A 13,185-nucleotide genomic window follows, 5' to 3' on the forward strand; every position below is an offset into this window, starting at 1 on the left:
GGGGGGGGGGGGGGGGGGGGCGGTGCGGGGAATAACTTAACTCTCATATGGGTCCCTAGCATGGTGTGATTTTGATGTGTGAACGGTTAATGATGGTTTAAAACTGAAGTAACTGCTACAGAAACAGGACCCGAGGGCGAGATCTGTGCTGTCAAGCCCAATGGTTTTTATTAAACACCATGAGGGAGTGGGGGTGGGGTGGGAGAACGCCTAAACAAGGGACTAGGAACCACCTCCTTGGAAGACTGGTACGTAGCACCCCCTCCCTGTTAGCTCCACTACTGCCCCCAGGCCTGAGAGGCATCTGGAAAGCCTTACCTCTGTCCCTCAACAGCACCAGTCTGGAAGGAGCAGGGGCAGCAGAGCCTTGGTCCTTCGCGCACAGGTATTTCCAGACACGCAGCCGACAAGGAAAGCGTGCCCATCCCTCAGGACACACGCCCTGCTGGCTGCCCAGCGTGTCCCGCCAGGACCCCAGAGCATCGCCCCTGCAGCAGCAGCAGCTGTGCGGGCTCAGAAGCACATGGAACGGAGCCAGGAGGTGCTGGGAGCCAGAGCACGGGCGAGTCGGCTGCCTCTCTGCCCTGTCCCTTCCTCATACCCAGGAGCCCTCTGTCCCACACCCAGTAACATGGACGCTCCCACACAGATGAAGCAATTCCAGGGGGGATTCATCCTCTACTTCCTTCTGGTCAGTGAGGAAGTAAATTCTCTGTTACAAGTGGGGTCGTTCCCAGCTTCAAAAGTCCCTCTCCAGGCCGAGCCCCTGCCGCCCCCGCCGGGCCACCCGGCGCACTGATGATACTCAGCATGACAGACGCGGGACCACACCCCACAGACGCAGCTGGACCTGAAGACACCGTGGAAGGCGGTGAAGGACACGCCACAACAGACCCCACGTGTGCGATTCCGTCAGGCAAACCCACACAGGAAGCAGAAGAATGACCACCAGGAGTCCTAGGATGGAAGGCTAGACTCTGGTTTCTGCCTAGGGGACAAAGGTTCTAAATTCAGTGGTGGTGCTGGCCATGCGCGCTGCGAATGTGCTACACACCAGCCAACCGTGCGCTTTCAATGGGTGACTGTACTGCATGTGAATTACATCTGCGAAAAGTGCTTTCTGAATTTAGACTTGAGGGGCGCCTGGGCGGCTCAGTAGGTTGAGCGTCCAACTCCGGCTCAGGTCGTGATCTCAGAGTTCGTGGGTTTGAGCCCCGTGTCAGACTTGCTGGCTCGCTGCTGTCAGCATGGAGCCCGCTTCAGACCCTCCGTTCCCCTCTCTCTGTCCCTCCCCACCTTGAGCACGCTCACCCTCTCTCTCTCTTAAAAAATGAATAACCATTAAAAAAAGAATAAATCTTTGGAAACAACAAAAAAGAAGATCTCCCTCCGTGTCTACACCTGCTCATTGACAAAAGGGTGTCAACGGCGTCACAGAGCCCACAGCCCTGGAACAAGTTCCAATTCTGCAAGTGCTGCCTCTAGGCCTCTCCCGGCAAACCACTTCAGAACACATACTTCAGGCAGCGAAAACCTTCAGAAAGGGGATCACCTCCAAAGCTCTGTGTCCAACCAGAGGGCCCTGCACAGACAGCAAAGAGAGGGTTTCACGCAGGGCATCCAGCTCAGCTAGCAGCATCCTTTATCCATTCTAGAACTCTCCACGTGCTAGGAAGGCCACAAGTCAAGTGTTCCCAAGGACGACAGGTTCCCACGCGGGTAGTGTGCTGGTGCCGAGTCTCTGTGATCAGAGCAGTCCCTGCCCGGTGCCTCTCCCTCCTAGGGGCTGCGCGAGCCTCTCTGAGCCTCCATTTCCCCAACCCGGAAGGGGAGGATGACGACCACAATCGCAACGAAACCTAACCCAGTGGCCGTGGTGGCAGAAGCCACCTGTAGCTCACAGAAAGCCACGGCCCACAGGAAGGAAAGGAGAGGTTCTCAGGTAGGAAAGGAGAGCCCTGAATCCCACCCCCTCACAGATCCATGTGCCTCGGCGCCCCGCCAGCTGCCAGGACCCAGAGACACTCACACAACACGCCAAACGGGTCCCACAAACAGCTCGAAAACTGTGAAAGCTGCATTTAAGAACCTGCTAGAGAGCTGTGGGCATGCAGTGGCAGGGGGGCAAGGGACTGTCCTCGGTGTCCAGGTGTGTGAGCTGGGGCGGGGAGGGCACAAGGCAAGGGACTGTGTGGAGGGTGGGGAAGGGCTGTCCTCGGGTGTCCTGTGGCATGTGCAGAGCTGGGGGGTGCAAAGGGCACAGGCAGTGCTGCAGCTATAAACTGGACACGGGAGGCCCAGGGTCGCAGGGCCCAGGCCCTGCGACCTCACGAAACAGCCACGCCTTGCTTTGCTGCTCTGCGTCTCCTGTGCTTCACAAATGCTGTGAGGTTTTAGAAACCGGAGGTTTGTGGCCACGCTGCTGTCAAGCAAGTCTATTGGCGCCATTTTCCCACAGTTTTGTTCACTGCGCGTCTGTGTCCTGTTTAGTGCTTCTCGTCATGACCATGTTACGGTGACCCTTGATGAGTGATCTCTGCTGTCACATAAACTCGTGCGTGAGGCGGCAGCAGGGTCTGAGAAGACGGACTGGTTCTGGAAGCTCTCCGGGGGTTAAACCACCATCCAACAGCATCACCTGCTACCAAGGAACCATTCGCAACAGGAACGAGCCTGCAGCAAACTTTGCTGACCACTCAGCAGCCATCCACATCGAGGTAAAAAGATTATGATTGGCCAAAAACTCAGATGACAGTTACCATTTTTTGGCAATAATGTCTATTTTTATGTTTGTTTATTTTTGAGAGAGAGAGAGAGAGAGAGAGAGAGAGAGAGACGGTGTGCATGAGTGAGGGAGGTGCAGAGAAAGAGGGGGACAGAGGGTCCATGATGACAGCGGTGAGCCCGATGTGGGGCTTGGAGTCTCGAACTGTGAGTTCATGACCCGAGCTGAAGTCAGACGTTCAACCAACTGAGCCACCCCAATGCCCCAAAAAAGTATTTTTTCATTAAGGTTTTAAAAGACATGGTTTCTCAGACACAAAGGCGCTGCACTGGAACGGACTATAGCGCACAAGGCGGCGGCGCTGGGCAAGCAAAGCATGTGTCTGACTCGCGTCACTGCAGCGTCTGTCTGACTGGGCTCTGGGACCTGAACCAGCAAGACCTCCGAAGCAGACCTGCACTCAGGGCAGGAGGGGCCTGGGGACTGCACAGCCGAGCAGCGAACACGTGGATGGAGTGACGAGGCTCCCCCACTCCAGGCAGCACGCGGGGCTGGGACTTCAGCTCTCTGCAGACAGGGAACCCAGCGGAGCCTGGCTCTGCACGGGGCTGGAGTGTCTGCATTGGAGACCCAGGAGTTTCAAACACACAGCCATTCTCCTGGTCAAGACAACACAAATGTTCTCAGGGGCATGGGGTGCAGTGTGTGTAAACTGCATGATGTGGCAGCCAAGCTGAAAGCTGTTTCAGGAGGAGACTGACTCTCCTAGCCGTGCAGGGCCGAGGGACAAAGATCTGCAGCAGCCGCCACCTTACAAAGCAGGAGCTCCAGCTACGTTCAGTGAAAAGGCGAGAATCGACAGAGACAGTCTTCCATAAACTCGAATCAGACCTGATCCGCTGAGTACTGCTCTGGTGTGGCTGGGCGCTGGGTCGCGGCCCCGCTGGATGAAGGGGCGGCCCTCCCAGCGGAAAGGTCCTCTGGGCTCTTTGGCTCTTCCATATGCCATGACCAGCACACAGCAAAAACTTACCAAACACGTGAAGAGTACAAACAGACATTACACCAACAAAACCAACAACAGCTGCAAACCCACAGATGATACAAATGTTGGACATTAAGACCTTAAGATACCATGATTACGAGCCATAATTAGAAAGAAAAAAAAAAATCAACCAATCAAACTGATCCAGGAATGACAGATTTAACAGATCAGGACATTAAAATACTCCTTAAAACTGCATCCCACGCGTGCAGGCAGGTGGTGGCGTGGGAAACGCACACACGCCAGAGGAAACCGCACCAATGGCGACCACAGCGCCCAGGACAGACGGTTTGCTAGGCGGCGGCGAAAGCAGACCAGTCGTCACCCAGCCAGGACGTACAGGCCGCAAAAAACAGCGTCGCAAACTACCCAAAATGAGACACAGAAAGAAAGCAGACTGAAATGAGACAGAGTGTCATGAGCTGTGGGACTTGAGGCAGCCAAATACGTGGGGGGCCGCAGTCTCCACAGAGGGAACGAGCAAACCCAAACAGCAACAGAACCCCAAACCAAAAAACAAAAAGGTACTTAACAGCTGGCACATGCAGAATTCTAGAAATGGTCCTGGAACACCTCCCCGCCTCCCGCCCGGGGACCGTGAACGGGAGGAGGACACACACCGCGGATCTGTCCCCTCACATGACAAAGGGACTCTGCAGATGTCACGAAGGTTACTAATCAACTGATCGTAAAATCGGGAGATGATCGTGGTCCAGCCGGGCAGGCCGGATCCAAACGCCGAGCGGCGGTCAGAGGGCACACGCCTGCAGGGCTCCGGGGAAAGGCAGCGGGCGGCCCTGCTGGGACTCGCCGCTGCCAGGACCCCGCGCTGTGGAGAACATCGGAGCCCCAAGTAGCCCCGCCGTGGCCTGGTCAGCCCCCACGGGAGAGCATGGCGGGCTCTGCCCGGAACCCTGAGCACCGGGCTGCGGGGTAACACACAAGCACGGTCTCACGGCCGCCACGTCTGCAGCCGTCTGTTACGGGAGCAACATCAAACAAATATGATGGGCAAAAACTGATAGGACTCGCAGACCCGAGCAGCTCACCCGCCCCCAAGCGCAGGACACAAGAGGAGGCCTGCCCAGCACATCACGGCCAAGCTGCTAAAAACCAGCGAGAAGACGAGAACGTGAAGACAGCCAGCAGGAAAGTCACACTGTGGATGGGGGAGCCCAGGAGGGGCACAGCGGTTTCCCGCGAGAAACACCACGTCAGTGGAGCTGACCTGACAACCTAGAATTCTTTCTATGGTGAAAACATCCTTCAACATGGAGACACTGCCCTCAGATGCGGTGAGGCTGCCCCGCGCTGAGAGACGTAACTCAAGGAGCCCCCCAGGCAGCAGGATGGTGCGGACAGGACCCAAGTCCACCGGAATGGGGTCTGAGAAGGAGTCCCAAGCAAAGAAGGAAAACGGGGTCTCCAGCCCCAGAGAGGAGCACCTAACTCCTACACCCTCAACAGGACATTTTTCAATAAAAAAAGCTTTTATAGCTTTCCCAAGAAAAAAGATTTATAAATGGACGATCATTTGTCCAATTGGGAGCTTCAACGCCGGCGCCCTGAGGGCCTGATTACTGGGCACACAGCTCCGCTCCTGGCGGCTGGAGATGTATCCCCTCTTCTTGTCTTTAGAACCTGAACCGGTCCCTGTGCTGCACGGCTCTGATTTGGTGTCAGATAACCCAGCCCCTTGAATGTCACATCTACTTTTGGTTAGGAGCCCAAATAGCTGAATACTAAGCCCTGAAGACGCCGCGGGGCACTGTTATCCCCAAGGTGGATCCCAAACAAGAGCAGAGGACAAACGGCTAACGGGACCTGGAGTCCAACGCGGCTCAGCATCCACACCACTCCACACGATTCCTTCAGCACCGCGGCGTTTTTACCTTATAAAACACGTCAGGCACGTACTGCTCGCTGCTGGACTCCTTGGCATAGCCGAGCTCAGGGGCATCCTTGCACGGCAGCAGACACTCGTCACGGACCAGTGCCATGCACTGATTGGACACCTGGTACCCTTCAAAGTGGACCTGGTTGTCGGGGCCACCTGCAAGAGAGAGCCCTTGGATGAGTGAGAGTCCACAGAGGAGATTCACACCCAGTCCGTATATGTCCCTCTTCACTTCAGACCAACAGAACAAGTCAACTGAAAAAGTCTGTCTTGGGTATGAATTCAAAAACGTCCGACCGCAACTTTCTGAGTGGCTCAGGCGCACGGTCACGGACACAGGGCACGAAGCTGCTGCAGTAGCTCCTCAAGCAGCTCCCACGGATGACATGCTCTCTCCGAATCAGAAAACAGGACAGGTAAACATTCTCCAATCCCGGGGCACCTGGGCAGCTCAACTGGTTCGGTGCCCGACTTCGGCTCAGGGCATGATCTCACTGCTTGGGAGTTCGAGGCCCGCGTCAGGCTCTGTGCTGACAGCTCGGAGCCTGGAGCTGCTTTGGATTCTGTCTCCCTCTCTCTCTGCCCCTCCCTTGTTTGTGTACTTTCTTTGTCTCTGTCTCTCTTTAAAAAGTAAACGTTAAAAAAAAAAATCTTCAATCCTGTCCCAGGCTTGTGGTCCTGAGTGAGAGGAGAGGGACCCAGGTGGAACGAGACAAACGGGGAAGACAACATAGGGTCTGTACTGTGGTCTCTACTTTACAGACGCCTGCACGGCCACCACACTGTCACCTAGTACCATACTCGGGAGGCAAGGACGCTGCCACAGAGCCAGGGCCAGCACACAGGGGACCCAGCACAGGCCGCTGGCTTCACAGTGCCATGTGCGGCCCTGAATGCCTCTCCCCACTCCTCTCTTTTTGTTTTTTAATGTTTATTTTTTGAAGGAGAGAGAGACAGAGCGTGAGTGGACGAGGGGCAGAGAGAGAGGGAGACACAGAATCTGAAGCAGGCTCCAGGCTCCAAGCAGTTAGCACAGAGCCTGATGCAGGGCTTGAACTCATGAGCTGTGAGATCATGACCTGAGCCAAAGTTAGTCGCTTAACTGACCGAGCCTCCCAGGCGCCCCTCCCCATTCCTCTCCGAATCATCACTTCATAAAACCTCCAGTAAGTCTTTAAAAAATTAGAGACAAAGATGTAGAAACTAATTTGACAATAAACTATTTGTAAAAAAAAAAAAAAAAATTAGAGACAAAGACAGTGCAAAGCCACTCAGATGGAACTGTCCAGTGAAGCGGAACCAAGAAGCGAGCTGGCTGAGAGGAGACCCTGGAGAGAAGGCCGGACACCCCGTCAAAGGCAGGCCCTGAGCCTCTGGAAGAGGGAGGACCAGCCCGTGCATATGGCCGACTTCTACCACACACATATGTGCACTTCCATAATCGGGTGACGTTCTGACAACCCTAATGTCCATTATCACTTACAGCTTTGGAAAATTATTAAAAAAAAAAACAAAAAAAACCCCTCGGTATCTCTATTTTAGTTTCTTTGACAGAAACAAAGTAAGTTACTGATCAGGGAACAGAAATGTTTTTCCATGTGGCTTTCAAACATGTACGAAAAACCAGATCTGATGGCCAAACAATCGGAAAGAGTGAAGGACAGGGGCAGAACCAGCCTGGACGGGATGAGCCAGGGTGCGCCAGGCTGTCTGCTCGACTTTGCGTACCAGAGGATGACAGCAGGTGGCCGGCTTTCAAAAGTGGAGTCGAATGGGCTCCAGAGGCCCCCTGGACAACCGAGCCTAGCACCTCTCTGGCCCTGCCACATATCCTCGGGAGAGCTGGCCATGACCACTCACTAGCGTGGAGGCGCCAGGCCTCCACCGTCTGGGGCGCTCACGGTCAGACACCGGTTTAAAAGGAGCAGAGGGGAAGGCAGGGAAGGAGCGTGGTGAGGCCGCCCTCAGGGTGCGCGTCTGGCTATCGGTTTACTTCGTGCGTGGTAAACCCACCCTGACTTTTAGATGGATCATTAAAGTGTGATGGCTCATTAGAGGGGGAAAAAAACCCTGGCCTCTGAGGACCAGCAAAAAACAGAAAACAGAATTTGTAAAATTGAAGCCTATTTAAAACAAAGCAGTATTAGTCCACGTGGACAGTCTCCAAAGGTAAACTCAATGAGAAGCAGTGCAGGCTCTGGGTTTCCACGAGGAGGGGCGAGACGCCGAGCTCTGGGGGCCTCCCCAGGCCTGCAGGAGGCCCGACCCCGGCTGAGCCGTGGGGTGGCCGGACAAGCCCTCTCACTCCCCTCCCCAGTCAACGTGGGAGGAAAGGGCCCCGGGCGGAAGAATGCTGTGCCTGGGACGGGGCCTCGGGAAGGGGCTCTCACAGCCCCGAGGTGGGGGCAGCCAGCCCTCCAGGACACAGAGAAGCCAGCGTTAGAGCAGGGAGCTTCAACCCGGACTCAACGAGGCGTTCTCCCTCCAGGTCCTTCGTGTTCACAGGAGCAAACCCCACAGGTGATCGGTGCTCCCTTACTGCAAACATCTCGAGCTTGCGCTGCTCTTGGTGGGGAGGGGCGCAGGGGAGCTCAGAGCTTCAGCAGCAGCTCGAGGGGCGGCTGCGGGCACGGGGCCTGCACAAGCACGATGAAGCCCGGATGCAGCGGGTAGTCTCTTGGGAGACGGCCCCCCCTAACACACAGGCCTGCTCCCTCCCATCCGCCCAGGGACTGGGGATGGGACTGGGGATGGGGTGCGGTGAGTGGGGCTCTAACAGCTCCACGGGGCAGCGCCACGTCCTGGGTCAGAAACCGCTGATGCAGAGGGACGGCAGACTTTACTGGGAGCTGGAAGCTGTGCGATGCTTCGAACGGCCGCTTCCATCCCTGCTCCCCCAGGAGTGGGAGAGCGCAGGGCGTCTGCGCACGTCACAGCGTCAGAAGAGGGGCTGGCTCAGCACGGAAATGCAGGGACTCTGACCACATTCTTATTACAAATTATCTACCGTTGCACGGTTCCAAGGCCCTTCGGTCAAGTGGCAATTCTGAAGCAAAACACTCCATGGATGATCTATAATTTCCAACCTTCCAACAAGAGGTGTGAATCCACAATTGAAGATAGAGGGAGCCCCCAATTACAAACTATTTATAATTTTACAATGAGCCGCTGCCTCTCACCCGCTGAGCAATTCCCCACGGGGATTTTTTAAGTAATTGATAGGGTTAGGTTACCACGGGAGCCCACGGAAGCCTAAGTCAGCAGTTCCGTGAAGGTACGTGTGGTTATGTGCAGCGGGGTGCGGAGGGTGGGGGGTGCTGCCGGCTGGAGCGGAAGGGGTCAGACGCCTCGTGTGTCTGGAGGAGCCACACACACCAAAGGAACAGTCCACACCCCACGTGACCTTGAACGTCCCCCACGGACTCCTGCAAGCAAAGGGCCCCCGCCCCCATGATCTCAGGAAAATCCGCTGCATTCACACATCACCGCGGAAACAAACACGCACAGGGTTAATCCACGGAGCATTCTCTAGAGACGCGACGCTGAGTCAGCTGAGGGGAGGGGCGCCATCAGCTCCACAGCTTCAGGGACCGTGGCCGAGCATCTCAGGAAACCCCATCAGTGAAGGCGGCCTGGTCCCCCACGGCGGCGGCTCCGGCTCAGTGCCATCCTATCAGGTGTCACTCCCCCGGCACCGACACGCCGGAACACGCTGTTCTGCGCTACGGTCAGGCCACCACTCTGCTTTCTCTTTTAGAACGTGTGTAGGGAGATGTATCATTTGTAAGTTTTGTTCTCTGGACGGTAGTATCTCAAACTATTCTGAAAAAGGAGGTGTCTGACAGGTTTGAGGACGACCCGTGGACCCGGAACATTAGCCTAACGAAGGGGAGGGGTCATGTGATTCGGGGAGCGAAAAGGTAACCCGGTTCTCCCCTTGGCCAAATACAGAGCTGGCCTGGCAAGACTCTGAATGACGTGAAAGGTGCCCAGCCCTGCGCCCTTCCTCGGCGCCCAGTCTCAGCTGCTCTCCTCCTGCTTGGCACTCACCGTGACGGCCTGCGGCCGAGCCGCCCTCACGGAGGGACCCTACGCTAGGCAACCGCTTTCCTGTAACCCCAGTCAACACTCTCATCCACTCCCCTAAGTACCTGGCCCAACAACAGGTTAGAAAAATAAATCTAACTCAACTAATTCACACTAGCATGTGAAAGACGCTACCACTGCCTCTCACTCATCAAAAGTACATTCATTTCAAAAAGCTGACTACCGATCCCAATGGATCTTAAAAACTCAGGCAGTGTTTTCCTTCATGGTTCCCATGACAGCGTAACAGCATATACACGGGGGCACCTGAGGGTGCTCTCTTCCTCCAGAACTAGGGCGAGGATGGCCGCCATGAACAAACTGGATTCTCTGAGAGCAGAAACTGGGTCTCCATGGGGTCTGGCTTAGACTGGGTCAAACTGACCAAACAGATTACGGCTTCAGGACTTGGTTCTCCAAACTCAAAGTTCCTACTCGTTTTAAACCACACAGGCCTACGGCTGGCTCTTCCTGTGGCAGTATGCGTCAAGCCTGTTACAGGAGACGTGGTGGGCTTTTGTACAGGCCCTGATTTTGTTATTATTTTCTACTTACGACATACCCGACATGGAACAGGATACACATAACAAACATCTCACACACACAAGCACACACACACACACACACACGGAAACGGCATCTAAAATGACTCCTAATTCACGATATCAAAAATAAATAACAGTTAATTTTTTCTCCTGCATGGCCAGAGTCACTCTTGGTTACTGGAAGGGGCAAAGGCAGCCCCGAGCTGAGACCCAGAACCAAGTGAACTTGGACTTGGAATGAGAGTGGATGAGGGAAGAACTACATGGAGGCCCTGGTTCCAGTGGTTTTGCAGGTGATGCAGGTAAGTTCTGGACTTCTACCACAAAATAAAAAGAGGAATCCACATCTCACAGGCACGGTAAGAAAGTCAACTGTAACTAAGCTAGGACGAAAAGCTTCCAAAAGAAGAACAAAACACACCTGTAGCCACTGCAGTAACGAACTTGGATCCAAAATGTCCATCGGGAGAGAGGCGACATATGTTGGGATGTTTATTCTGGAAGTCTCCAGCCGTGATACATTCTTCCGAACTCAGGAAATAGGTGTCCTAAGAAAAACGGCATATCGAGTCTTACAACATCTATTTCTTCTTTAGAAAACACTAAGAACTAAACTACACCCTGTCGAACGCTACACGAAGTCAACACCTATAGTTGTTAGCTCTCCTGAGCACCTCTTTCCCACCGCAAACAACTACGAAGGCCAGAAGCAACAGGCATCTGCCCCTGCGGGCTAACCTCCGGAAGGTACTGGTGGGTAAAGGCCAGGCAGTTTTGCTCTAAAAGACACAACGCAACAGACCCATCTTTAATTTATCAAAAACACGGTGTGGAAAATCATTTGGCCTAGAAGCCAGGACGAGCCGTGCAGGGCCACCCTACAGGCGGGAGCCAGAGCTGGCACGTACCCTACGGGCCGAGCTACACGGGCGCTCCCATCCCATCTCACCTTATTCCGACTGTATCGCACTGTACCCTTCCGGGTGTCTTCTGAGACGAGGTCTGTAAATATCCAGCCAACCTGCAGGAAAGAGGAACGTATCTCCTGAGTCTCTCCCTGAAGCAGATGATGAATGTTTTCCGGCCCCTGCCCCGAGAGCTTAAGAACAACGTTCTCAGTAAAAGACTCTCACGAGCCTGTTCCTCAACTAAGCTTCAAACTCCACTCAGTTGAAAATGGCCACACTCCCCGGTGGTACTGCTGGGCCGGGGAGGGCGGTGCGCGGACAGTGCTCCCCTGTTTGTCAGAAGCCCCGTGGCACCAACTCTGCCAGGCGCACGGTGCTGGATGGGGGGGGGGGCGCTGGGTGGGGAAACAAGATGAACAGAACGCCTACGCTCCAAAGAGGACGACGCGCCGTGAGCCAGCAACTGGAGACAATGCTGTTGGGAGGCGACGGCTTTCTCCGGAGGACGAGAGAACGGACTCCACAGAGAAGGCACTTAGAACAAGGAGCGCCATGACAGAGGCCTTGCCCAGCTGCGCCTTTGCGCTCCGCTGCAGGGCTGAGGAAAGCAGCCAGGGCACAAGGAGCCGAGAGCCCTGGCACGAGGCACCCACACGCCGGCCCCGGGCGGGCGCCTGTCTGTGTGCTCTGCGGTCCTCTCGTGCCCATGAACCTCACAGCCGGCTGCCCTTCCTGAACCAGAGCAGGGCTGGGAGGGTTACGAGCGGGGCTGGAAACCACGTACACGTGCTCTGGAGAAGTGATGAGGTGCCCATACCCTCCCCGGCACAACCCTGACACAGAACTCTTCAAACCCAGCCCCTGCATACAAGACCAGGCAAATGTGGAGAATTTCATTTTCTCCAAAAATACTCAAACGAACAGGGCGCCTGGTGGCTCAGTTGTTTGAGCGTCCAACTTCAGCTCAGGTCATGATCTCACAGTTCATGAGTTCGAGCCCCACGTCAGACTCTGTGCTGGAGCCTGGAGCTGCTTCGGGTTCTGTGTCTCCCTTCCTTTCTGCCCCTCCCCCACTCACGCTCTTTCTCAAAAATGAATAAACATTTGGGGGACCTGAGCAGCTAAGTCACTTAAGTGTCTGACTTTGGGTCAGGTCATGATTTCATGCTTTGTGAGTTCGAGCCCCACGTCGGGCTCTGTGCTGACAGCTCGGAGCCTGGAGCTGCTTCCGATTCTGTGTCTCCCTCTCTGCTCCTCCCTCGCTCTCTCTCTCAAAAATGAATAAACATAAATTTTTTTTTAACTTATACCAATTTCTCTTTTGCATGAGAGAAACTTCAGGAATTTAAACCAAAATATGGCCCTAAACCAAGATGCGGACTCCTTGCTAGAAACAATGGGGCGTTGTCTTCTCAAAGCTTCTGTTAAAATGACTTTGCTCCATGACACTCCTAGGTTACAAGCATATTCCCTATTTTTCCCTGTTTATCTTCTGTAGGGAGTTTATTTTTCACTGACCATCAGTTGATAAAGAAATTAAGGGTAGAGGCGCCTGGGTGGCTCAGTCAGCTGAGCGTCCAACTCTTGATTTTGGCTCAGGTCATGATCCCGGGGTCGTGGGATCAAGTCCTGCATCGGGCTCCATGCTGGGCACAGGGGCCTGCTTGGGATTCTCTCTCATCTTATACCTCTTCCCTTCACATATGTGCTCGCTCTCTCTTTTTTGTTTTGTTTTGTTTTCTTTTTGTTTTTTATTTATTTCTAGGAGAGAGAGAGAGAGAGACAGCGTGAGCAGGAGAGGGTCAGAGAGAGAGGGAGACACAGAATCTGAAACAGGCTCCAGGGCCTGAGCTGTCAGCACAGAGCCCGACGCGGGGCTCGAACCCACGAACCGCAAGATCGTGACCTGAGCCGAAGTCGGACGCTTAACCAACTAAGCCACCCAGGCGCCCCTGTGCTCGCTCTCTAAAGTAAAAAAA

General features: G+C 54.6%; 1 protein-coding gene across 1 annotated transcript in view; it reads right to left on the bottom strand.

Moving 5' to 3' along the window:
* The window catches only part of NPLOC4 (NPL4 homolog, ubiquitin recognition factor), a 62,098-nt gene that overhangs the window by 22,775 nt on the left and 26,138 nt on the right, over positions 1–13,185 (bottom strand). The window contains exons 10-12 of the mRNA XM_039226391.1: positions 11,248–11,319; positions 10,720–10,846; positions 5,663–5,823 (exon numbers count right to left, since the gene is read on the bottom strand). Of these exons, the coding sequence (XP_039082322.1) occupies positions 5,663–5,823; positions 10,720–10,846; positions 11,248–11,319 (360 nt within the window). The remainder of the gene's footprint in view (positions 1–5,662; positions 5,824–10,719; positions 10,847–11,247; positions 11,320–13,185) is intronic.

This window comes from Hyaena hyaena, unplaced genomic scaffold (genome assembly GCF_003009895.1).
Source record: "Hyaena hyaena isolate Hyena2069 unplaced genomic scaffold, ASM300989v1 scaffold_21, whole genome shotgun sequence".
NCBI lineage: Eukaryota > Metazoa > Chordata > Mammalia > Carnivora > Hyaenidae > Hyaena > Hyaena hyaena.